The 26,505-nt window shown below is 37.6% G+C and overlaps 1 protein-coding gene across 1 annotated transcript in view; it reads left to right on the plus strand.

The window, feature by feature from the left end:
* Nucleotides 1-25,003, plus strand: part of PNISR (PNN interacting serine and arginine rich protein) — a 28,115-nt gene extending 3,112 nt beyond the window's left edge. Inside the window, exons 2-12 of the mRNA XM_065834276.2 lie at nt 9,452-9,570; nt 10,813-11,001; nt 14,040-14,263; nt 15,924-16,101; nt 16,408-16,598; nt 17,189-17,326; nt 18,366-18,465; nt 19,167-19,220; nt 20,514-20,684; nt 23,315-24,416; nt 24,658-25,003. Coding sequence (XP_065690348.1) covers nt 9,483-9,570; nt 10,813-11,001; nt 14,040-14,263; nt 15,924-16,101; nt 16,408-16,598; nt 17,189-17,326; nt 18,366-18,465; nt 19,167-19,220; nt 20,514-20,684; nt 23,315-24,416; nt 24,658-24,688 — 2,466 coding nt within the window. The 5' untranslated portion in view covers nt 9,452-9,482 and the 3' untranslated portion in view covers nt 24,689-25,003. The remainder of the gene's footprint in view (nt 1-9,451; nt 9,571-10,812; nt 11,002-14,039; nt 14,264-15,923; nt 16,102-16,407; nt 16,599-17,188; nt 17,327-18,365; nt 18,466-19,166; nt 19,221-20,513; nt 20,685-23,314; nt 24,417-24,657) is intronic.
* Nucleotides 25,004-26,505: the final 1,502 nt, after the last annotated feature.

Here is a 26,505-nt window from a genome sequence, read left to right on the forward strand (position 1 = left end):
AGATATTAGTCAGACATGCTGGCATGTGAAACTAGCTTTTGGAAAACTTTGCACACACTGAACAAGCTGTTTTCTTCAATTCTTTTTCTGGTTCTGTATTTGGATCTTGGTTACATACTTGGAAACCCTTTGTTCTTCAATCTGAGCAAGAGTAGTTCTGACGTTAAAAAATGGAGTGAAGTAACTGAAGTTTACTTCCAGCATTCCAGTGATACACAACTATAAATGACCTGGAAGAATTTTACACATTTTTTGACGGGACTTCTTGCTGACGGATCCCAGCAGGCACGTTGGTGTAGCTTCTGGTTCTCAGGAAGAGAAAAGATGCATAGTATCTGGGTATTAAATACCTGCAATAAGTTATGGTGATGCCCTAGGTGATGTAGAGAAGTCTTTGTCCAACTAAAAGTGGGATGGGTGAAACAGAGTAGTAGTCAATATAGTTATTTTAACTGTTTTTTCTGATTTATTGCAAACTTAACTCACCCCATAAATGCTTCATTTTCTAATCAGCAACTGAGTATTATATAGTAGTAAATATTAGTTTTCCCAAGTGAAATGGAAGCTGGTATGTTTTTGTCTGAGCGATGGGTATGTGTTTGTTCTGGCTCTGGGTGAATGTGTGTCTATGCCCCTTTTGTAGTAACTCTTAGAGTTCATTCCTACATGGGTGCATTGGGCGCAGCGCTTTTCCATGTTCCCACATCTTTACAGCTGTGGAGATGTTACGACTTACCTAGGTCTCCCACATTAAGACCACCAGCTGATGATTCCAGTGGTGCCCTTTCTGCATTAGATTTTGGTAGAGGGGTTCCTCTGGGTGTGTAAGGCCTTTTTTCCTTTGCATCTCTCTTTTTAGTCACACCTGCTGTATACAGATTCTTCCAGTATAGTATTCTTTATTTCAGTGGCACAGTCATGGAAGAAGTGCTCAGTTTGTTTCCTTCCAGTTTGGAGTACATTGAGATAGATATTATTGGGGTTTATACAGTGTCTGTCCTTTATTGACTTTGGGCTCCAGCATGGTTGGATGTCAGTAATACCATGGATGAACTGCTTTGTCTAATTCCTTGGGAGAAACACATGAAGTGTTGGGGTTGTATCCCTAGAGTATTTATGCACTAGTTCTTCTAGCCTCATCAGTGATGTCTATACTATCATGACCCTGATAAAGCAATAGCATAGTGGGAGGAAGGTGCGGGGGAAACAGGTCTCAAGCAACACTATTCAGCTTGAAATCTTTGTGACATCGGTCTGATTCCTGTCTTTCTACTAACTGCTTTGCTCCAGGTGTTGTAAATGTGTGGTTAGATGTATCCTGTTTGCATCTCAATGGTTCCACAAAATTCATCATGGAAATTCACCATAAACCTTCAGTCACTGTGCTAAAACTTGAGAGAGTCAATATCAACTACCTTGAATGAAAGAAGAGGCCTTACATTAGAATAAGGCATTCACACATAAGAGATCAGGCTGCTGATCTCAAGGACCTTAGCTTCTGAAACATCTCCATTTTCCTTTATGTCTGTCTCCAGAGCCTAACCCTGTATGGGACAGAGCAACTCTGCCTGTGGAGTATATGGTGCTTTTGACATCCTTCTCAAAGTGTGACATGGATGACTCCCTGCAGCCCTGGAATTCCACAAAGAGCATCAGAGACTGATATACCTTTGCTGTGTGTGTTGTCTTGATCTTATGCCAAAAGATAACCTGGCTAATGGCACTGATTATTTGTTGTAAAACCACTACTCACAGTTTATTACAAACCAGGACTTCTATCTCTTTGGCTTCTTCCCTTCAGCTGCTGTGTAGACCTAATGATAGGAAAAAATTCCTGGCTGCAATGGCAGGTTATCTTAGAGGAGATGGAACATCTGTTTTACCTAGGTATCTGACCTGTGAATGGAATATCAGAAAGAGTGTGTTGTCTTTAAACCTTGGAGTCCAAAGATTAGCTGTGTAAGGGATCTCAAAGTATGCATGGCCTTCGGTTTCAGCTTTTTTGTTTATTTAGATAATAGATGCTTCTTTGCTGAAATGCAATGCCTCTTTGGAAGGCCTGCGAGACAGGATCTTTAGTCACCAGAAGAACTTCTGCAGCTGTGTATTAGAGCTCAGATTGCAAGTAAAATTTGTCAGGCCATCTTGTGTCACATATGGACCTGTCATTCAGGGATGATGAGTAACATTGTCAGAAAGGTGATGCAGCAGCCTCTCTGCTGCATCAGAAAGCACTTGGTTATTGACTCAGGTTTTGTAGGTTCTAGAATCATCTGTCATTAGTAGACCTGTCCACAGAGTTGAATAAACCAGACTGCCAGATTGTGTCCTGGAGGTCTGGTCAAGTGATACTGATGTCTAATGCAGGAGTTCCTAACATTGATCTCTTCAGCTCATGACACAGCAGAAGGTGTGTGCTACTTTTCTCCAAGGGACAGCCTGAGGTAATCTTGCCCCTATTTAATTTAATCTCCCAAAGAATAATTGTTTTTCATTGTCAAGATATTTCACTTCCATGAATTTCCTCAGACAAGCCATTTAGAATCTCCACAGCTCTTCTGCAGAAGCTGTTTGTGTGCAAGGTGTTCTGCGTAGTTCACATCCTGTGTAATGTTCATATTGGGGTGAAGCATATTGTCACAGTGACAGGAGGTTCTTGAAGCAAGAGTGAGTCTGCTAGATGTACTCACCTGGCCAGCTAGGTATGATTAGTTATCTTCCTGATGATTTCTGGAACTGATCTAACTTGTAAGTCTTTGTGCTTATTGTCTTGGACTGTCTGCATGAATTGGAGCAATTCAGATTATCCATTAGCTCTATTAAATTCTATTTAGAGGCTGATCTTGCTTATTTTTCCAGGGGAAATTTCTTGATGCTTTTCAGTTCTGATGCAGCCAGTGTCATGAGGCATGTAAGGAAAAGAGCATCTTCAGGATGACACATGGGCTTTGTCTTTTGATATTTGCAGGACTGAACCTCACTCCCTAAGACTGCTCTTCCATGTTGTTGAGAGGTCTGAGCATAGTTACCTTTCCACAAGTCTTGTTGAACTGGATAATGGATTTTATGAGCTTACACTATGAAACTGCCAAGGCAGAGTTGTCCAAGGAATCTGAGCGAGTCCATTAGAGTTCAAGTTGTGTGGTTGGCCTTGTCTAAAAATGAACTCATCTTTGACATCAGTGGGAAACTAACTAGGGGGAGCTTCATCAAGCAGTGTGTCATCAGGAAATTGTCAGGAAACCATGCTGTACTTGACAGGGTGGCATTCCTGTCAGCGTACAAGTCTGTAAGTTGCTTCAAGGTAACTGAATGGTGTTTTGTGGGGAGTGCTGGGGGGACTCTCTTAATGTTAAAGGTGAGCATGTGAATTATCACTCAAACTCTGGTTACTGGTAAGCAGCTTCTAATTGTAAACTTTTCATTGTGTGTATTGTGTCTGGACGGATGATCCAACTGCATCAGAAAATATCTTATTTTGCAGAAAAACAGGAAGATTAAAGGAGCTAAACTGTTCTTTTAGGAAAAAAGGTAACATCGAGGTGTAATCTGTAGCTGAGATGTACATTGCAATTGAGGAGAGGAGTGGAAAGGTGCCTTTTAAAGTATCTCTTATTTCTGTATCTTAACCGAGCTTTTTGTTGGGTAAAATACTGAAGTATAGTAGAGAGTTAGACACCAGCTTTATTTTTTTCTGGGTGCTGTTGGCTCTCAGAAGTTGCTGTTTGCTGAGGATCAAGGTAAGTCCTGTCTATGCTACAACATCAGCTTTCATCGCCAGCATAGGAGCTTTCACCAGCAATCATCTCAAAGATGGCATGTTTTAATACCAATAATTTACTATGATAAAACTTCATCAGATTATGCCTTTGAATGAAGTTCCCGTAGGCCCAGCCTTTGAATAGGAATCCCTCCACCTTTTTTTTAAACATATGACAGAACAGGTTTCAGAACATGTCTACTCTTAAGAACTCTAGTAAAATTTTAAGATACCACATTAACTTTTCCTAATGTTAAGTACATGTAACTTAAATGTGAATTGATGGGTTGCTTTTCCCCATTTGATTGTGTTTCTGTATTAAAAAAAATAATTATGAATCGGCTCCGTTTCTTCGTTGGTAAACAGATATTCAATAGATTTGGGTTCCTGTTTTGTGACCTGGCATCAGGGAATGTGTCCTGGTTTCGACTGAGATAGGGATAATTTTGTTCCTAGTAGTTGGTATAGTGCTGTGTTTTGGATTTAGTTTGAGAAGAATGTTGGTAATGCACTGATGTTTTGTTTGTTGCTTATACCAAGTTAAGGACTTTGGGTAAGGAGGCTGGAGATGCACAAGAAGCTGGGAGGAGGCACAACCAGGACATCTGACCCCAACTGAGCAAAGGAATATTCCAGATATTCCATACTGTATGATGTCATGCTTAGTACATAAACTAGGGAAAGGTTAACCGGGTGGGCGCTGCTCAGGAACTGTCTGGATGTTAGTTGATGAGAGGTTAACAGTTGCATTGTGCATCACTTCTTTAATATATTTTATTATTAGTAGTAGTATTAGTGGTATTTTCCCTTGGTGTCCTATTAAACTGTCTTAACCCCTGAGGTTTGCCTTTTGTTTTTCCTGATTCTGTGCCCCATCACACTGTGGAGATAGGAGGTGAGCAAGCAACTGTGTGAGGTGTTTAGCCACCTGTCAGGTTAAACCATAACACCAGTAAACATTCTTTTGTTCATTTGTGTTGGCCAGAGAGAGCAAGCAGCAAGGCTATATCCAATAGAACAGCTAAGTAAAAGAACCTTAACCCATCATCATAAGGGAGGGCAGCATCTGCCTTTTCCTTTGCAAGTAGGTACCTGTAAAATGGGTCCATTCTTTGAATCTGTTTCCTTTTCAAAACCTGTTGCATACACTGGAGACATCAGAACCACAGTGTCTTAATGACTTCTTGTTTGATATACCTCTCTGTTAGTAAGCAAGTGTTTTGCTAATGTTTGAATTTAGTCGATTTTAGCCAGTATTCACCCTTCTCCCCCCACTCAGTGGAAAATAAAGCTTGCTTCTCTGCGATTTGGGTGCTCTGCTGTGTATTTGGCCCTGTGTCACTAGTGGGAAGTGGGCTTAGAGCTGTCCGTTCTATTACGTGAAGCCTCTTTCAGGCGATGCTGATTTGGGAACCTTACAAGAAATCGAAACTCCTTTATAATTACTGTGGCAGCATCCTAATTTAGTTTTGGCAATGCAGATTTTAATTAGATGGGAGAGGACTTTGATTCTCTCTTCTCCATTGTTACTCCTTGGTGTGTCCCAGGAAGATGTTTGCTTCTTGTCACACACAATTGTACAAGAGATTTCAGCTGTTTCAAGCCTTTATGTTACAGATTTGATGAGGGAGAGGCATTGTTTGTTGGTTTGGGGTTCTTTGCTTTTTTTCCCGTCTGTATCGGGGATGAATCCTTTGCAGTACTTTTAAAAATACTGAGAATAGGCTTCATTTTCTTTGCTGTGTTTTGTGAGTTCTTTTAGAAGTAGTTTGTGCCCTTTCCAGTATTATGGCACTAAGGTTCAAAAGTGTTATTTTTATAACTCTCACATCTGGTTTGTTCATTATGGTAAGACCTGTGTCGATCTGTTTTTATTTTTGACATCTTTAAAATAGCATCACTTGCAAAGGAGAATGTCGGTGATGTCTGATGGGACAATACTGAGCTTCTGTTGACAAGTTCTTATTATACTCAGTAAAGTTTCACAAGCAGCATACAAAGGTACATTACTTTTACATAAGAGTAACATCAAATAGCCAACGTGCACGTAATTTAATATATGTGGATGTATGTAAGATTTATTTAGTTATCTTTTAGATAGAGCAAAAAAGCAAGGAAATCTGTTTCTCAGAAAGTGATGGTGTCCTGCTGTTTCAGATCACCATATAGAAGGAGGCCTTAGAAAAAAACCTCTTCTGTTCACTGGCTTTGAATAGTGCATATTAAAATATATAATTTACTTTTCAATACTAAAAATATTGGAATACAGGTGGTCTTCTCTTTTAGCCAGTATATCTTAAGGTTAGTTTTATAAACATTATAAGATGGTGATTTTGTTCCTTTCTTATCCAGTTCCTGTTTCTGTCCAAAAAATAACATGACGATGAAGATGAAATACGTTTGAAATAGTTTAGGCCAATTTTCACTTGGTATTTGAAAAAGGGCTTTTTGTGTGTATGTATACAGATGCATAAGGAAGTGATATAATTGCTGATGTATTTGTGTAGTGTATATTTCTGATTAGTAAAGAAAGTTTTTGTACTGAATTTGATAATGAATCTGTGTACTTGAAAGCCAACATGTTTGGTAGTTGCCAATGTATGAAAATCAGCATTTCTTCAGGAAAATAGTGGAAGTACAAATGCAGTACAGAATTAAAAGCTTTCAAATACAGTTCACAAACTAAAATTAGCAGTTTCAAATGGCAGTGATATTAAAGCAGTCTGCTCTGGATGGCATAAATGGAATTAACCAAATGTTGAAGTTCTTCAAGGTTTTACACAGTTGTTGCTGTCTTGTCGTACTGTTGTGCATCAAAATAGAAATTGGCTCCATGTCTTGATCTCTTGCTTTGCACTTCCCCACCTGATTTCTCTTCCCAAAACACTGATAATAAGGTAAAATAATCTCTCTGAGGAAAGCTGAAGACTCTAGGCTATATTATATTGCAGAGTGATGGAGAAGCAGCTATGTAAGCTAACAAAGCCCAACTGGGGTTTTTCCTCTGGCCCTGAAGCCAGCTGGCACTGAATGAGAGGCTCTGACCTTCCAAACCAGAACAGACACATCCCAACTGCCCCCTGGGTCCCAGGTCGGTGCTGACACATGAAACATGTCTGGGAGCAGCCAGAGGCATGCAGGTTATCTCCCCCTGTCCTCATCCCCCAACAAAAAAAAAAACAAAAAAAAACCCAAAAAAACAAAACACCACCACCACAAAAAAAAAAAAAAAAAAAAAAAAGAAAAAGAAAGAAAAAAGAATTAATTTATTTTAATACCTTATAAAACAATAAGATAGTCACTGTCTTGGGGGCAGGTTATACAGAGGAGATTTGGAATAATTTGTTATCTTAGATCTCCTTACACTCCAAACTGATGCTTCAGTTTGTCAGTAGAGAGAGAAAAAAGACAGGGTAGTATACTAAGCATCCTTTTTGGTGCAGAATCCATGAGAACCAGATATCTGATAAGTGTTTTAACAGGTACAGAAGTTTATTACAAGCTAACTGCATTAGCTGGAGCTTTTAAAATCCTGGACACTCAGAATTTATTTTACGACGGAGATATAGGCAGTTGAACAAAAATAAATCTCATCTGATCCAATCAAGTGAAGTCTGTGTGTAGGAGGTTCCAGTTCAGGTGAATTTGTGGAGGTGCTCTTAATATTGCTGCACTTCCATAATTTCTTTACCTGTTTGAAAAATTGGGGTTTTTTTGGCATTCAGGCTTTCAGTTATATGCAGACCTACCTCTTAATTACTGGTTGAACAATTTAATCTTCTAAATCTTTTGCTGGGTTTATTTTAGTGAAATTTCACAGGTAAAACAAACACAAACCACCAACAACAAAACAACAACAAAAATGCCACAAAATAAAATCACTGTCTTTACCTACTAAAAGTTTGAATATCATAAAGAAAAGTTAAAAAAAAATATGAACAAACAAAAAACCCAACTAAACAAAAAAAACCCCACCAACTTAATTTGGCATGAAAAGATTGTGAAAGTAGAAAAGTAGGTTTTGCCCAGTACTCCCACCCCATTCCCAAAGTTGATCTGGTCTTGTTTAAAGCCCCCAAAGATGCATTTGCAACTGAATTTTTCTGAGCCACTCATACCTGATTTTGCACTGGCTTGAATGTAAGCAGTCTCAAACTAAAGGTGATCTACTGTTTTTCAGATTAAAAGTAAAATTTGACAATGTAAAATATGAGTTTGCATTCATCTCTGCATGACCCAACACCCCATGATGTTACGTACAGCTTTTTTTTGCCGTGCATTCTTGTAGCGTGATGCTCTCTTCCCATGCAGTCACGCAATTATTTGCAGGAATGTGTAAGCACGAGATTCCTTTGCAGGCGGGATCTGCTCTGATTGCTTTGCTTGTGTCCGCTGAATGTTGGCTCTGTTCTGTCCGCGGGGCTGGGGCGGTGTTCCCAGCCGGCCACCCCAGGGGCTGCTCTGAGCCTGTGTTCTCTGGAGTGAACTGGCTGTTTTCATCTGTTCTGTGCTGCACTCAGCTGCGAGCATCATCTATGTCTTGTGTGATGCTCCTGTGACCTTAAGGAATGAATTTTTCTCAGTTTCTTTTAAGTTTGGAGTGTTTGAATCAGCCTACAGGGTTGGTAGTTGTTACAGCATGAAATCAAGGGTTTTGTGTTGAGCAATGTGAGGGATATATCGATTGAGAGTAGAAAGCCTGTTAAGGAGTTGTTTAACAGAGGGGGGGTCACACTCGGTGTAGTCTTACCTGTACTGGTATTTGGGAACAGTTATTGGAGTGAAGTGTTCCCAAAACTGCCCAGGCTTTGTCTTCAGAAAAGCAGTTTGGAGCAGCGTGGGTGGCTGCTCTCTGGTCCTCCTTGTGTAGCAGGTTGGGTGGACACCGGAAATACAAATGCGTGGAAGGAACTGGTGTGCCGTTATAGACATACCTACCTGGCAGACTGCTGAGCCTCATCGAAGTCCTGTAAAGCTCGTCCTGGAGCTTCCCTTACAGCGGGGTGTGAAGCTCCCTTCAGGTCCGAGGACTGCTGCTGCCAGCTCACTGAGGAAGTGCAACACTGCACGAAAAGTGTTTCTGGTGATTTTAAAAGAATGTATTGGAAATGAACAATTAAGCACTGATATTTTTTTTTTTTCTTTCTGAGATTTGAAAGCATATATTATTTAGAAATTATAATAAGCCTGTACAATGCATAAAATACATATGGGGCACCGTCTTGTATCTGTGCAGTTCTCCAGCACAATTGTTAATGATGTGTTTTGCCATTCGGTGACTTTCCTTTGTCTCGCTTAACAGCCTTGCATGACACTTGTGTAGAAAAATACACATCTTTTCCATAAGAAACAGGCAAGGATATAATTTAAGTAATGTCTTATATTTTGACTTATTTAAATTGCATTTATTGTCAGATGAGTTTTTGTCTTACCAACTCGTTATATCTCTCCTTGAACATCATTTTGTAGTTAATTTATTTTGAACAATACAGAGCCTGTTAGTCTTCCGAAATCTTACAGTAATGTTTTCAGATATTGCTCTAAAGGATGAACTGTTTCCTCCAGCTTAAAATATTAAGCCAGCATTGCTTCAGCTTGCTTTGCAAGGCTTAACTATATCTGCACTTATGTAAGTTTCAGTTATGTGATATTTCATGGGCATCTATTTAAACATACAACTATTATTTTTAGTTGAAATATAGACTATATAAAGACTTAAAAGATGTGGGATCAAGGTGGACAACCTTGGCAGCAATGGCCTTTGAACCAACAGCAGTGGATGCAGTCATTTCAACACCAGCAAGATCCAAGTAAGTATATAGAAAGCTTTGTGGATTGTTTTTAGTCTGTTGTCATTTGAATTTTTAATATTTGTTACAGAGCATGACAGATACTTGCTTTTTTTTTGTAGCTGCTGTCAAGATAATACATTTATGATGTTCTCCAAATGTTTTGACATAGTTAATATTTAATGTGCAAAATAAAGACAAGCAACCCCTGAGTTATCCTGGAGAAATTATCAACATTATGCCAGTCATACAGATCAACATTTAGACCTCATGTAGTTTTTACAGAATCTGTATCCCTGTCAGTTCTTTAGCCAGGCCGAATCCTTTATTTGAGCAAATATCTGTGGCAGATGTACTAATGCAGATGTATACACAGAAAAGCTCTCACTTTAAGATCAGTATTTGTTTTAGATTACAGAAGTGATAACCATGATCTCTTGTTTGGATTTTTTCCCTCACGACGGAAAACAGACACCGCCCCCCCCCTACCCACCCAAACCCAAACAAGCAAAACCAGACACACATACACAAACCTCAAAACAAGCACCCGTTTTTAACAGTAAAATGTAATTTACCTTAGATTGAGAGTGAAGTGACAACAATTCAAAGTATCAAGAGAAATACAGAAAAGGATTAAGAGAATGGAGGACTACATTTGATACTCAGGCAGGGTGGTCAGGCCCACTGGTTTTACACTGCTTTCTGTCACTTCAGTTTCTGTATCTTCACTAGATAGATTTCCTGACTTGCCAGTGAGCAGACTTACCAGTGTCTTCGTCTGAGTGCGCAATTTATTTGCTTACTGATAGGAGCTGTAACATAACATTCCAGAAATTGGGAGTTATACAGGGAGTATACATTACAAGGTGTAGTTTTCCAGTGATATCTCTTTATTACACTTGAATCATCAGGAATTTAGAATTTGAAGCTAGATATATTTCTTTCTTATATCAAAATAAGTTCACTTATGAGAAAAGTGTATTACTACCACCTATTCATTGCTAATGTGAACTTAAAATAATGTGCTTTGTGGTATTTTGAACATATGAAGAAAAACTACTTCAGCAAGTATATACACTTTGACATTTGCTTTCAATTTGTTTTACTGTACACTGTGAATAAGTTTCAGTGGTACTCATGGTATAATACTTGCTGAAGGTAAACGTTGCCTGTTTCTCTTGAGCAGTGAGACATATAATTGAGAAACTGTTAAACTTCAGACATGTGAATACTAACCTTTTAAATTTCCTCTGTTTATTTTAGGCCAGATTGACTGGGCTGCATTAGCTCAAGCATGGATTGCTCAGCGAGAAGCCTCAGGGCAGCAGAATGTAGTGGAACAACAACAAGGAATGATGCCAAACGGACAGGATATTTCAGGAATGGAGTCTGGTTCAAACAACCATAATAATTTTCAGGGGGATCCCAACTTCAACAGAATGTGGCAGCCAGGTTTGTTTTCCTTCCCATTCATTCATTTTTCTCATGTAATGAAATTCTATTTTTGTCAGACGTTTTGGGCTATGAATATGCCCTGTCCCTCAGGTTTCAAGATGCAAAACTACCAGTAGCATCAACTAATTAACTGAGTATCACAGCTGCTACTTTCCAGTCAAGTGTTCCACAAAATGGGTAGCAGTACAGGCATGAAGGTCTGATAACACAACTCAGTAATCTCTCTGTAAAATTTTTAAAATGGCCTATAATATACATATGCAAAAGATTTGTTCTGTCCCTGAATGTTGTAGAAGGATAAAATGTGAATTGCAGTTACATATTTATTTCCCTGGATCTTATTCCTATATCTTATGTGTTTTGTTGCCTATTCTACTGCAACAGGAACAGCAGCACTGAAGGCAAAAGGATGCCTCAAAATTAAAGAGCATCTGTTGCTCTCTTCTGTAGTGTAGTATCTGCTTCTGGCACGATCTTGCCATGTAATCTGAGTTCAGAGTGTAACTAGCAGATGCTGGCTTCAGGTGTCTTAAATCCTAGAAAAAGGAGATAAGCAAAATTCTGGGGGTAAAATGTATTTTTCTGACATGTTTCATATATTTAGTATTTGCCCTTTTTGACTTATGTATGAGATTGTAATCTGTAATTTTTGATTGAATGCTTCTGTTAGTATATAATATTTTCAGTTCCTTATAACTTCCTCAAAAATTCAGTTCTGGCCAAAATTAATTTTCTTTTTAAAACTTCATAAAAGAACATTGACAATAAGCATGGGGTAGAGATCGGATATTTTCTGCTAAGAATTTTTCTGAAGTTGTGTTCCAAAAGTCTTCTGAGAGGTTTGTTGTATCACCACTCTATAATGCAATTTGAAATGTGTGAACAAGGTAGTTAGTCAGCCTGTGTGCATGCCTTCTGTTGTCTCGGTGGAAACTGCGTTTCATGCTTGATTCTGGTAATAACTGAAAGAATGACACCTCCAGTTTTCACTGTGACTATTCAAATTTGTCGAAGTGCAGTTTTTAATGAAAGTAGGGTTAAAATGTCATTGGTGGTTGTTACACGTGCATAACAGAAGGAAGGTAGACATCAGGTTTCACTTAAGTTTAACCTGCCTGCCCTGGGCTAGGATTTATTGTAGCCACATGTAAGAATTTTAACTTTACTATGTGTCAGAACATAGAGGGTATTCTAGCTGTATTTCTGTATAGTAAGCAGAGGTTTTCACAAAAATACCGTGTCATTATGGGATAACTTGTTTTTCATATGATCTTGTGGTGGTGAGTTCTTCCTTCTATGCTTTTTCTTCTGTGAGGTGAAAGACAATAATATATTAAGTGGTAGTTTTTGCAAATAGTCACAGAATGGTAAAAAGTGAGGAAGACATTTCACCGATAATTATAAATGTTAGGAGCCCAAGCTCACCCAGAAAATACAGAACAGGAAAACATCTTAGATCTAGGAGTGAGAATAACCTTTTGTTAATGGGAAACAGCGTGCCAATGCATTTTGTTGTCATTAGGTATATCATTCAAAGGATATGCTGTTTTCCCATTTTTTTTAACACTGATAAAGACCATGCTGTTGTGGATATGACCCAGCTTCCCTTAATTAAGGCAATGTGATTCTTAATGTGTAAAAGCAGTCACAGCATACAAACTAAATTGTAGCATGCGTGTTTAGCCCAACTTCTCTTCATGTGTTTACTGTCTTTCTACAAAGCTTCGTCTTTATTCAGCTCCTTCCAAGTTTCTTTTTGGATCCAAAAGCGCCTTATGCACTACTAATAAAAAAGCAAAAAATTGAAAAACGAACTGTGTAACTAGCATCATGAATGCCTCATTTTGAAGGCATTCATGTTCCACAGGTGAAAACATAATCTGTTGTATGTGACTTTCAAGCTTTCAAGTCAGTTGACTTGAAGGAAACTGGGCATTTAAATACTGACAAATATTAACACAGATATTTATGAACAATAACTCTTGTAAGCTACACTTAAAGGATTCTTTCCCTTAGAATACTTTAGGAGTATTGACTCTAGGAAAAAGATTTGATTAGTCAGCTAAACATGACCTGCCAGGATGACAGTGAGAGTGAAACAAGTGATACAATCTTTGAAGATACACAAGGAAAAAAAAAAAAAAAAAAAACAAACCAGAAAAGAAGTAGAAAAGCTATGTTAACCCTTTTATTTGCTACAGTAGTGGATCCAACTATGATGCGGTTTGGAAGGACAGTAAAAATTAGAAAAATTGAAAGAATTAGTAAAGGACTGGATGGAAGGTAGGAGTTAACCTGAGAGGTGAGGTATTAATATTACTACTGTTACTGGTGAAAGCTACAAGGGGATGCTGTTGTAGTCTGAAAGTGTCTTCATGGTGGACATAATCTTTATACTGATTTCTTAAGAAGACAAAGCTTATGGCCGCATATTATGAATTTATTCCTTAAACCCTTTCACTCTGTTATCCAGTTGTAGCTTATGTTTGAGGGCTTATGATTATAGTTTAGGCTTGGACCTGTGCTAGATATTGGAGAATTCAGGGAGTTACCCACTTTGAAAACACAAGACTTTGGAAGGCAGATTTCGGTGGTTCTGCTGCTCACAAAATCATTTGCTTTCCATAATAGCTCTTGTAAGTCTATTATGCAAAGGAATAAAATGATTAATTTCTTTGGAAGTTGAAATAACATAGAAACAGAGAAGTAGGAGCAGTTCTTTAAAAGTGTACACATTTTGTAAGTGCTATAGAGGACTCAATATCACTGGAAATTTATAAAAAGAAGTTTACAGCTTGTGTGTCCAGTTCTGCCCCCCTGTGTTTTAGTTCAGCTACAGCTATTTTGTATTTCCTTTGTTTAGTTGAAGAATTGTTGAGACAGTGTGATACAGTATGTAGATTGATGATTCTTTATAACTTCATCATCTGTGTTGCTTTGAGAAGCCTCGTGATAAATACAAGAACATTGAGTGATTGACGACTCATATAAATCATGCTAACTTGATATTGAATTGTATTCTGAATCCTAAACAGAATGGGGAATGCCTCACCAGCCCCCTCACCCACCTCCAGATCAGCAGTGGATGGCTTCAACCCCAAGTCAAATGGAAATTGTTCCTCCATCTGAAGACAGCAACAGTCAGGACAGTGGGGAATTTACTCCTGACAACAGGCATATATTTAACCAGAACAATCACAACTTTGGGGCACCTCCCGATAACTTTGCAATGGGGCCAGTGAACCAGTTTGACTATCAGGTGAAACATATTTGTTGCTTTAGTATTGTAGACGCGCAGAGTCCCTTCCGTGGATGTGTTCCTCTAATATCATCTAGCGGCGACTTTCATTCTTCAGTTCTACAAACATCTACAGAATCTGTTATCTGCTAAGATGTATTTTTACCAAATACTTTACAGAAGAGACTTTAGAGTTTTCAGTTCCGTTTTGAGGCCAAAGTTGTTTTTTTTTCTATACTAGCAATGAGAAGTGGCTGTTGTCTGCAATATTAAAATGAATCACTGTGTTCCAGTATATGAATTAACATTATGTAGATTTGTTGGGTTTTATTTTAAAAAAAGAAGAAGAGGGGAAAAAAATAAAGTTCAGAAATAGATATTTAAATACACTAGATAATCTACTATAGGGGACAGTCCTGTATTTGCAGGAAGGTAGACTGGATGATCCATTGATCTTTTCCATATCTATCTGCTGTGATTCTTTGAATAAACAATGGTATTTCTAAAAAATCCACAGCCAATTTTTTCTTAATTCCGGCATATAAACTGCATACCATAATCTGTAGGTGGTTTTAGCAGTAATAATAGCAGGGGGCATTGCACAGATCTTGAAGTACAAAGAAGTTTTGGATCTTTACCCTATTTTCAGTACTGTCCAAATCCTTGATATAAATGACAAACTGTAGCTGTTAAAACACCTGCCTTCTGTTTGTAAACAAACCCAAGGGAAGATGGGCAGCAATGTGTTTCTGTCTTCTGGCCTGCTTTTCTCTATTATTAAATTCTCTTTTCAGCAATATTGTTAGGAAGTGAAATAATTATTTTCAAATACACTAGTTTATTATAATTTCCTTTGTTTACTATTGTGGGACGAACTCTTTAAAATTAATTTCTCTAAATACTACAGAAGACTTGTTTAGCAGCAAATAACAGAGGGATGCTTGACCAAAAATTGTAGTGGAAGAGTGCTTCTACCACTAGTGATTTAAATAGTCAGAAGAATATAATTTTTAAGAAATAATGCTATAAATTTAATCCTAAACAGTCTCCTCTTAAATAGTTTCATTAGGCATTTCTGGGCAGCAAATATTAAAGCAAGCCCCCCCTCGTGTATGCCTCAAGACGTGTGACTTTTGGATTGTATACATCTTGCTCAGAACCCAGGGTCTGTCCTAAACTCACATATTTATGCATTTAATATTTTCATCAGCTATACCAATAGCATCTGTGAATGATTACTGGAAAGTGCACAGTGCAAAATTCTTGTGTAATAAAAGCTTGAACTTTTTGTCCTTGTGTTGCAGTTACAAGGAAAGACTGCTAGCATAGCTAGGCTTTTAAACCTTAGTTCTGTATAGTATTCATTTAACTGCATGCTCTGATGATAAGCTGGCAAGGAACTGCTGGAGATAGATGGTGATTATAGGGCTGAATATTTAGCACGATGTTAAAAGAGTTTGGTTGAATCAAGCCCTTTCAGCTTCATTAGTATCCCTACTTTTATATAAGTATTTAAGGAAAACTTGTTTCTTGGGGGCCACAAAAAAAAAAAGAGATTGAGAGATCTCAGTAGCCTAGAAATTGTGGATTCCTACTTGCATGGATTTCTGTAGACCAACTTACGCACATGCCATATTTAGTGTTGCCATGTGAAGAAAAATAAACTGCATTACTCTTTCAGCATGGGGCTGCTTTTGGTCCACCTCAAGGTGGATTTCATCCACCTTATTGGCAGCCAGGACCACCAGGTCCACCAGCACCTTCTGCACCTCCTCAAAACCGAAGGGAGAGACCCTCATTCAGAGACCGACAGCGTTCACCTATTGCGATGCCTGTGAAGCAGGAGCCTCCACAGATTGGTACATGTTAACCACTCCTTAATGAAAAATTATAAAAGCTGTGTTTTAGAAAGAATAGCAAAATTTGAAGGCTTTTTTTTTTTTTTTCCATAAAGTAAAAAGGGAAACAAAAAGCTATTATAGATTTCCGCCCCCGGCCCCCCGCCCCGATCAGCTGTGTGGTTTGTTTGAATTGGGGTGGAGGGTTTGCTTTCCTGTTTGGGGTTTTTTTTTCTTTTCTTTTGGCAGGGGAAGGTGTTTGTTTGGTTGTTGTTTTTTTGTTTGTTTGTTTTTCACCTTACAAAACCACAAACCTTGCTTATATAGATGCTGTGAAGCGTAGAACTCTGCCCGCCTGGATTCGTGAGGGCCTGGAAAAGATGGAACGAGAAAAACAGAAAAAATTGGAAAAAGAGAGGATGGAGCAGCAACGTTCACAGATGTCTAAAAAAGAAAAAAAGGAAAATGAGGAGGCTGAAGAAGGGGACGGCCCACGGTTACCTCAGAAAAGTAAATTTGTAAGTAGAAGGGTTTGCTTTCTGTTCGGGTTTGTACTTCCTGAAAGATACTGACTTTTTGGTCTCTTCCAAACAGAGACTCTGTATTCCTGGTGATCTCTGTTTGTGTTGCTTAAAGTCAAGCTGCTGGTTTGTTGATACTTAATTGGTGTTTTGAAGTTGTTAAAGTAAATTATTTTTTCTGTAGTAGAAAAGAACAAATAATTAAATTGAGCTTTTTTCTTTTCTGTATTTTGGGAGCATACATAGGCTTTGGGGGTTTCAATTCTAAATCAGCAGCTGAAAAAATTTGGATATGATTATTTGCTGAAGTGAGTCCATTTAGGAAGCCTTGTGTTGCCTTCACTTCTGCAGTTATCTGATTTGTTTGCAGTTCTTAGTACCTGTCCAGCAGTGAATTGCAACTATGTACTTACCTCACATGACTAGAGAGGTATCTGCATGTTTATTAGGAGGGGAGAAAAGAAATAGTTTTATGATAAATATAATACAGATTTCAGTATGAAGTACATCAAGTTGACTGTCATAAAGGGAAGCTACTGAGCTTCACTTCCAAGATTTTCCTGAAATGCATGATGTTGTTCTTGTAGGACAGTGATGAGGAAGAAGAAGATGCTGAAAACACAGAAGCTGTAAGCATTGGGAAAATCAGCAGGAGTCCATCCCCAGCTCCTCAAGAGGAGCAAAGTGAACCAGAAATGACGGAAGAAGAAAAGGAATATCAAATGGTATTAGTAATGTAGTTTGCACTAATTATTTCTGTCTATTTGCTCGTATTTTTTGAGCATAGCAAAGTAGAACACTTCTTCTCTGCCTGATACTGCCAGTAGAGGAATAGTACACACCATACAGTGAACATCAGTTATATTTGCGTGTCTCTTTATGATGCTGTCTTTCTCATATAGGCACAGATATAGGTTAAGTCATATTTAGGACATTAGTGAAAAGGTGAAATGACTATAATCTTCATGTGGATCACTATTAATTCGGTGGTTTTGCTTAACTTGTCAAATTCCTGAAAACTTTTAATGATTAAGTGCACCTGTCTGAATCTATGCTTCCACCTCAGTTCCTGTGAAAGGGAATTTAAGAAACACATTCTTGCAAGGAAGTGTTAAAAATCCAAATCCTACACCAGCAACAGTTTCACTCTCTGCAGAAACTTCATACTTCAAAATCATAGTTGTGTGCTAATTGTACAACTGAAACCTAGTTAATGAAGGCCCTGAATTCTAAAAAATGTGATGAATATATTTTTGTAAAGCACATGACCAGATTGAGCAGCTTGGAGGACTAGCTACCAACATTTCAACTTTTGTAGTAAATATGTAATAATAAAGTCCTATATAGGTAATCTCTGATAAATTGTGAAGGATTGGGATCAGTGAGACACCATACCAGCCAGAAATGTGCTCTTTATTTTTTGGAAGAATAAATGGGATTAGTCGAAGTACGTTTCTGATTTATGTATTAATCTGTTCTATCATCTTTGACATTATGCGTCAGTGCCATAGATAGCTGTGTAATACGTGTGAATACAGTTCACAGTCAAAATACAAACTTTTCTGAAAGTTTTGAAATCAGGTCAAAGTTAAACAATTTCAGACTTAGGTTTTTAAGTCACATCTGTTGAAAGAAATCATTAAATGAAATGTGCAGGAGAGTAATTTCTTAGCCGTTGAAAGAAGTGAAGTTCTGTGGACGTAAGTTGAATGCAGCATTTATTAAAGAGGTTTTGGCCTTTATTGTATGTACAATTTTCTTCAGATGATGCTGACAAAAATGCTGCTGACAGAGATTCTCTTAGATGTCACAAATGAAGAAATTTATTATGTGGCCAAAGATGTTCACCGTAAAGCAACTAAAGGTATGCCAGTTCTTTTTAAATTATTTTTAGTTTCTTCTGTGAATATTCTATATTTGCATGTCTCTAGAACATTTAACCTCCATAGTTATCCCCCAAGAACAATTCCAGTATAATGCATCCAACTTGGTAGAGTTCAAATACAGTAATCATGTACTGTTGTCCTGTGCAGTGTATTGTGAGTTACTTCAGTTATTCCATTTCTTTCATACAATTCATTTATTTAGTTAAAATGGTACCTGTTTGTCAATGGCTCTTGAGTTGCAGCTGTTTCTAAATGCTATCATCTTTATCTCAAGTTCTTAGATGTTCAGAACTGAAAAGAGACAAACTTTGTGTCCTCAATTAGTAATTCATTTGCTTTCACTATTAACATGTATTTACATAACAAATTTTTTAACATAACTGAGTTAATCTAAATATGTAACTACTGAAACTTGAAAATTATGTGCAGATGCTGTAACTTGGAAAATGATTTATGCGTATATGTTTCTGTTTTTCTGTTCACTATTAATTTGCAGTTCTAAGTCTTCATGGTCAGAAAATCTAGAATTGGTTTTAAATGGATGATGCGTTTTTAATGTTTCTTCTCTCCCTCCAAAGAACAGCAATAGTAGTAGATTTAACAATACCATAGACTCATGACTATGAAATCGTGGCTATTTGTGTTAACATGTTGTTCCTGTTGTTGATGTGATACAAAGCTCCTGCAAAACAGCTGGCACAGTCCAGTGCACTGGCTTCCCTCACTGGACTCGGTAAGTATGTTCCTTATTTTTGAGAGGGCTTAAAGGGGGAGTTTCACTCTTGCCTTGCGTTTCTAGAAATTGCATTTTGAAACTACATTTTAATTGACTGGGAGCATGGGTCACTTTCCAATAACTTTATCATTATCAGCACCTTTGTTTGTTCCACAGGTAATCCTACTGATGTAAGTGGGATGGTTTTTGGAGTAAAGGACTAGTCAGTGTGAGTTAGTGTATGAGAGTCTTGCCCTGATTTTGAAAATGCATAAAAACTTTAGATAAATTTACTTTTCAAAATGTGATTGTTTCAGAAGCACACTGCAGTCTTCAGAGAGAGGAGTACTGGTTTATATTTTTCTACTGTTTAGATCCATCCAAACAAGAAGGGAAAGTTGGTAGAAGAGTAATGTGAATGTCTATAAATAAAATATTATAATCTTTGGAATTATTATTTTACTGAAAAGCTACATAGGCACAGAGGCTCCTGTATCATATATTACCAGAAACAACACAGGAAAAAGAGACTGAAATTCCAGCTTGAGACACAACAGCAAAAGATCTTTCCCAACATGCTTTTTATCATCTAAAACTTACTACAGTGTCAGTCATCAGTTATGTGCTCATTACTTGGAATTCCGTGCAATTAGTTGAATGTTGTCATCACAAGTATTTACGTGTTTTAAAACTAACTCAATAAAGATGATAAGAACCTCAGACTGAAAGGAAGTAAGATGTTTCCATGTCAGATGTTTAAATTGACTTTATCTTTTTTATCAGTCCAGTAGTTATTAATATCTCTAGAGAAGAAGGTCCATTTCTGTTCCATCTCTGTACCTGTCAAAGTGCAGTGTTTTCTAAATCAATATAGACAAGTTGATATGGCATTCAGAATTTCTGTAGCCTTGGATTACGGAGGCGGCTGAAGTCATTTCAGAGATGTCTTCTGGGACAGATCCCAGGCATTTTCTGTGCAGTTGTCGATACAGAGGCAGGCACTGTTACGATCTCTGCAGGGAGCTTTTTTTGCCCTTCCATACAATGGAAAAAGTACTGTGATCACAGCGGTTGCTTGCTGAAAATAGACAAGCTGTTCCAGAAGGAGTAGAACCAGACAGTGAGCATCAATGCAGATATGGGGGCATTGATCACGCCAGTCAAACAACTTTGGCACTTACCAGAATAAAGTGACTTCTTCAGAGAAGAGGAAGTGAAGGAAGGGCAATGTTACCCTCCTCTTTGCCCCACAGAAATATAAAGAACAAAGCTTAATCTTTCCTCGTGATAGACTGGACTTTATGCACGCAGGTGGACTGGGTGGTTATGGATCAGGAGACAGTGAAGATGAGAGGAGTGACAGAGGCTCTGAATCATCTGATACTGATGATGAGGAATTACGACACAGAATCAGGCAAAAACAGGAAGCATTTTGGAGAAAAGAGAGAGAACAGCAACTACTACTAGAGAAACAGCTAGAAGGTAAATCATAATTTCTTCTTTCTTTGCTGCTATATGTGTAGTTTACTGCTGAGTATGTGTAAATTGGTAGGAGACAAAATGCATTTTAAGCCAAGTTTAGAAAGAATGTTCTTTAATTTAAAATTTTTAACAAAAAGATGTCTGAGCTACTTGATAAAAGTGGGATTTGCTTCTTTCTAATAAGAAAAAAATCCGTGTAGTCTTTTCCATAAGCTATTCTACTTCACTGTTTAAAGAACAGACATGGTGCATATGCATCTATATGCTATAGATTTTGTGCAATATAAATAACAGTATCTCTATAAAAATGCATGTGTACGTATAATGTATTTAAATAAAAATATTAGTATCTTAGTTGTGATTGGGGGATATATTTCACTTTTGTTCACCAGACTGCAGTCTGTATAAACTTGGCTCCTTAAAGTTGTATACTTAAAGGATGTGAAGCTCATTTCATGCCATCCGAAAAACTTGCTTTTCTAGCACATAATCTCAAGCAGTGCGCCTTTCAGAATGTACAGTGGGGAGGCTGCAGTTTCTTTGCACTCATTCTTCTCAGTTGTAGTTGAGATTTGTGTCCATATGCTGTAGCTTCATAACTGTATTTTTATACCTAATACCAGAGAAAGATTATTGAACCCAATCAGTTCACACTTAGCCTCTGAGAATGTGACTTACAAAAAAAACCCAAAACACTGTTGTTTATTTCTGCTTTTCTGTACAAGGTTAGGCTTGTCCTTTTGTACCAGGAACATAGATCAGAAGGACATCACGGTCACCTTGCACTGCTGAAGGGCAGTCTGGATGAACAGAGGAATACAATGGGAAGAAGTCATGTCCTAAGTTCATAAGCTGGAGGAGAAAGTGCATGCTGTTACAACAGCATACTTATTTCTTATTTTAAGATGGACTATTTCCTCCTTTTTATTTTAAAAACCTAGAAATAAGACTTATGAATCTCTTTAAAAAAGGCTGAACTAACGAAACTTTTTATTTCCTTAATATTCCTATCTCCCTCTGATGTTTTAAGATTTATGCACAAAACAATAACCATATGAAGAGTGACTGAGTGGTGGCCTATGGCCTCTGTCTTCCTAGTGCAAGAGACCAGATGCCATTTTGGGGGCGTCTCCATGGGGCTATTCACAGAAATATAAATCTAGAGTAAAGAGGTTGATTCTATACATCCAAAGAATCTGAAAATTCTATACATCTGAAGAATACTAAATGCAGGGTCTCATTCGTAGCAGCATTTAGGAAAGGCAGATGATTTCTAATATACAATGCAGCATCTTCCAACATACGCTGGCTTCTGCCTGTGTTACCTAGTAACTCAGGAACCAGATGGAATTATTTTCTGGGTTAGATTTGACCACCAGTTGCCATTTGGATCATTCTGGGTTTCTGGATGCAGTTTTATGCCCTAACATAATTCAGGAACTGATGGTCCACATCAAAAGTCCATTTACTTTTGCTGAAAATGTTGTATGTCAGTTACTTTTTTGGGTTCAGTTTAGAACGGGAAGGGGAGATAAACTTGGCCAGTGATGCAGAGGATCCTAGGTTAAATAGAAATAAGTAAATATTTCTAAAAGTTGGAAACCTCTGGAAAATGCTCCAAGGGTCTGAATTTCTTTATTTGGCTATATGAAAATCTTGGCCTGATACTCATTAAGTTACTTTCAATAAATGTATTTGTGATCTTTTTTGTTATCTTCTTACCATGTTTATAGTATTTTACTTGCTGACTACGAAGCTTATATATAATCTTCACTGACACTAACTTTTTGTTTTGTAGAGCTTTACCATCTATCTGTATGAAATGCTTTAGTCTTAACTTTGAGCTGAGTCTTAAGCAAAGAATTGTCTACAAGTCTCCTTTTCATGTTGTTCTTTCTTTCCTTTGAATTCATTGGCTGTAAAACCTGTTCAAAGCAAGGACAAAGATAAATTACTTGTCCTAGTTAGCATTTAGGAGTAATCTAAGTTAACCTAAGTTAAAGCGGTAAGCTCGATATTTTCTTTCAAAAAACAAACGTGTCACTGCAGCACAAGCTACTTCTCTAAGGCTTTTTTGGGTAATGAGGCCTACAAAACCAAATACAGGTACAGCCAGCGTTGTTCTGAGGTCGAGAGGCCACCCTTGCACTGTGTGGGAAATACAACTTCACAGCAGCCGGGGATCATTCAGACCCAGATGGAGAGAGCTGAACAAGAAGCATAGGTACAGCTAGAGGAGTGTTGTAGGAGGGAGAAGGGGAGAACCAGGTGTGTCAGAAAGTTGCAGAAGGAAAAGTATGTGTGCATAGATGAATTCTGGAGTTCTGGTGCTCTAGGATATTCGTTTGAGAACTTGGTCTTAAACCACTGAAACATGAAATAACATCAAGGACTTCTAAAAGCGTTTGGGTTGTACGCTTTTTCTACCAGGAGGGACAACTTTTTTAGAATTATAAAACAAGAAAATAAATTGTTTGGTAGGTAGTTGGTATGACGACTGACTGTATTCATTGTAAGTATTATGAAAGGTGCTTGGAAATGTGATCTTGCAAAAAGCAAGAGTATGGAAATTATTGACATATTACTCTAAATTAATTGCATTTTCTTTTGTATACCTTTTTTTTTTCCAGAAGAAAAGCTACAAAATGAAAAAGTTTCAAAAGAGATGAATGAATTTATCAACAAAGAACAAAACAGTAACTCGGCTTCACAAGAGGCAAAAGAAATTGAAGCCGATATGGTTCACGAAAAGAAAAGATCTCCAAATGCAATGGCACCTGATCTAGAACTCAAAAAAGAGGGTAAAGAGAGGGCAGGAAGGAGCGGGTCAGGCAGCTCCAGCAGTGGTAGCAGTAGCAGCAATAGCAGGAGCAGCAGCAGTAGCAGCACCGTATCCAGCTCATCCTACAGCACTAGCTCAGGAAGCAGCCGCAGCTCTTCACGTTCTTCCTCTCCTAAAAGGAAGAAGAGGCACAGCCGCAGTAGAACACCGTCACACAAAGTCAGGCACAGCAGAAGCAGGAGTTACACCCACAGAAACAGGAGGGAGAGGAGTAGGAGCAGGGAGAAAATAAGGGAAAGGAGAAGACCTAGTAGAAATCGCAGCGCTGAAAGAGGGGAGAGGCGGAGAAATCTGAGTCCTTCCCAAGAGAGAAGCTGGGATAGACGCAGAAGTAGTAGCCGTTCAAGAGACAGGCGAGCTACCCGTGCGAGCCGCAGCAGGAGCAGGGATAGACGTAAAACTGAAGACCAGCGTAGAAGCCCTACTGGAAATAGGCACAAACATAAAAGTGAGGGTAAAGATCAAGAGAGGAAGAAGGAGCAGGGTGGAGGTGTAGATAAAGACAGGAAAAAGAACAGAGAAAGGGAGAGGGATCAGGAAAAAAGAAAAGATAAGCCCAAAAAAGAGGAAAAAGAAAGTAAGGCTGGCAATCATGAGGACAGTAGATTAAAGAGAAAAAGAGACAGCGAAAGAACTTTTTCTCGTGGTGATTCAATATGTGTGAAAATAATAAGACAGGATTCCAGGCAAGAAAGCAAAAGAATTACTACCAAAGATAGCAGAAAACGATCAGGCTCTGAATCTAGTGCGAGGAGTAGTTCTGAGTCACCAGGAAGCAGTAAAGAAAAGAAGGCTAAGAAATCGAAGCATATTCGGTCATGCTCCGTGGAGAAATCTCAAAGGTCTGGTAAGAAGGCAAGCCGCAAACACAAGTCTAAGTCACGATCAAGGTAGTATACTTTTTAAGTACTTTGTCTGACTTTTTTATTTTTTTGCTATTCGTCTTCATGTGTACAGCATATGAACTTTTTTTTAATAAAGTATGGTATTTATTAATTTTTCTGTCTTGGGCAAAAGTAACTTTGGAAAAGTCTTTTAAAACTATTAATTAAAAAGCCTAAAGTGTGTGTGGGTTTGGGGGTCTTTTATTTTTTCCAATTAACTTCTTGCCCCTTCTCCTTTATTTTTCAGATCAACAACTCCTCTTCGTCGTAAACGCTGAGGAATTTATGGCACCAGTGCTATGATGTTTAAAAATTCCATGAGTTATAAAAGGCTTGTCTCATTATAGAGGCACATTGTGGCTATGTAGGTGAAACCAGAGTCATTTTTTTATCTGTAAATAGGTGTATTTTTTCCAAATGCTGCTCAGAATTAAATACCTAATAGGATTTCTTTGTATTACATTTTTTTCAAGAACGGTAGTGCTTATGAAGAATATAAAACATGCCATTCTCTTTCAGCTGTAATGTTCTTAAAATTACTATTGAATGTACTGTGATGTCAATAAAGCTCTTTAGTTCATTTTTGTTTAAAATTCTTGCACCTGAATTTTCTGTTGAATTGTAGAAAGGATTTCAAAGAAAAAAAGGCAGCTTTTTTGGTATAACAAATTTTTAAAATACTTGAAGAAGATTTTAACGTGAAACACTTGTCAAAGTATGTAATCTGTGGACCTGATGAGATTAATCTTTTGCGGGGTGTGGAAGAACCAAGAAAAGACATCATATTTTTTCTTTAGATATATGTAATAGATTTTAATATCCTTTTTATTTGGACTAGCAAGTAATATTTGCTGTGTGTGTGAAATACGGGTCACTGTAATACAAGCTCTACTTAAACAGACTGAACCCCGTTAGAAATATGTGAGACTAACTGATCTGTGGGACAGCGTTAAGCTCTGGAACTATATTCCTCACCCAGTTTTCAGACAGAACTTTCTGGACATTCACAGATATTACAGAAACAAGACTCAGTATTTTAGATGTTTTTATGGAATATATTTATAAATGGCACTCAGTACACATCAGAAAACTGATAATAGGTTAACTTTACATTTTGGCACATGCCTTAAATGTGTAGTAAACATTAAAGCTGGTTATTTTTGCTAGTGTTACGAGAATTGTGATTCCTGTGAAGCTAATACATTGATTAGACAGCAGTGTAACTCAGCCTTTGGCTTTAATATGACCATAAGGTGAAAGAGGTCATGGATTACCTCTTTCTTCAGGAAATGAACTATTGCTGTTCGTAACAAAAGTGTGAAATAATACTAATTGAAACAAAACCAAACCCCACAACAACACGCTATGCTAGGCAGTGACTGTTGGAGAAGAACATTAATTCAGGAAGAGTGAAGGTCTGTGCCTTGAAGGTCTCGTATGGTACTGGTTGTGAAAAAGATAAAAGGCTTAACATCCAAGTAAGATCTTCTGAGGAAAAAATATACTAGTACAGGCAATTTGCAAAGCCTGTCTTCACAAACAGATGAATCCATTTAACTGAAATGAGAATTCAGCTATGTAGCATTTTTGCCAATGTATTTTTTTTTTCTTATATTAGATGCAGAAGTAAACTGCTTCAGTGCAAAGAATCACATTTTAACTATACATTTATTAAGGAAGTTAATGGCTGGCAAATTACATGCATGTTTATCAAAACACTGTTACAGAGAAAAAATCAATTAAGTCCTTTTACGTAGAGTAAGCAGTCATACCTATTGGCAAAATAAGGCATAATTTGCAACACATTAATTTTACTTGCATTGGTATGGATATAAATACTGATATATTGATTGAATCTCAGTACACTATTGACTCTTGGTAAAAGTGAAGATTTTTTTTTTAATAGGTGGCATAACACTTCAGATGTCTTAGGATGGCTTGAGAGAGAAAGAAACCAAAATTAGGAAAACCTATTGAGGAATACAGTTTCCATGATGCATTGAATTTGATTTTCAGTTCAGATTTTATATTCTTTGTTTAATAATAAAAAAGATTGTGTATGAAAAGCTTTATATACTCTGCCAACAACTGGAGT

Source organism: Patagioenas fasciata, chromosome 3 (genome assembly GCF_037038585.1).
Source record: "Patagioenas fasciata isolate bPatFas1 chromosome 3, bPatFas1.hap1, whole genome shotgun sequence".
Taxonomy (NCBI): domain Eukaryota; kingdom Metazoa; phylum Chordata; class Aves; order Columbiformes; family Columbidae; genus Patagioenas; species Patagioenas fasciata.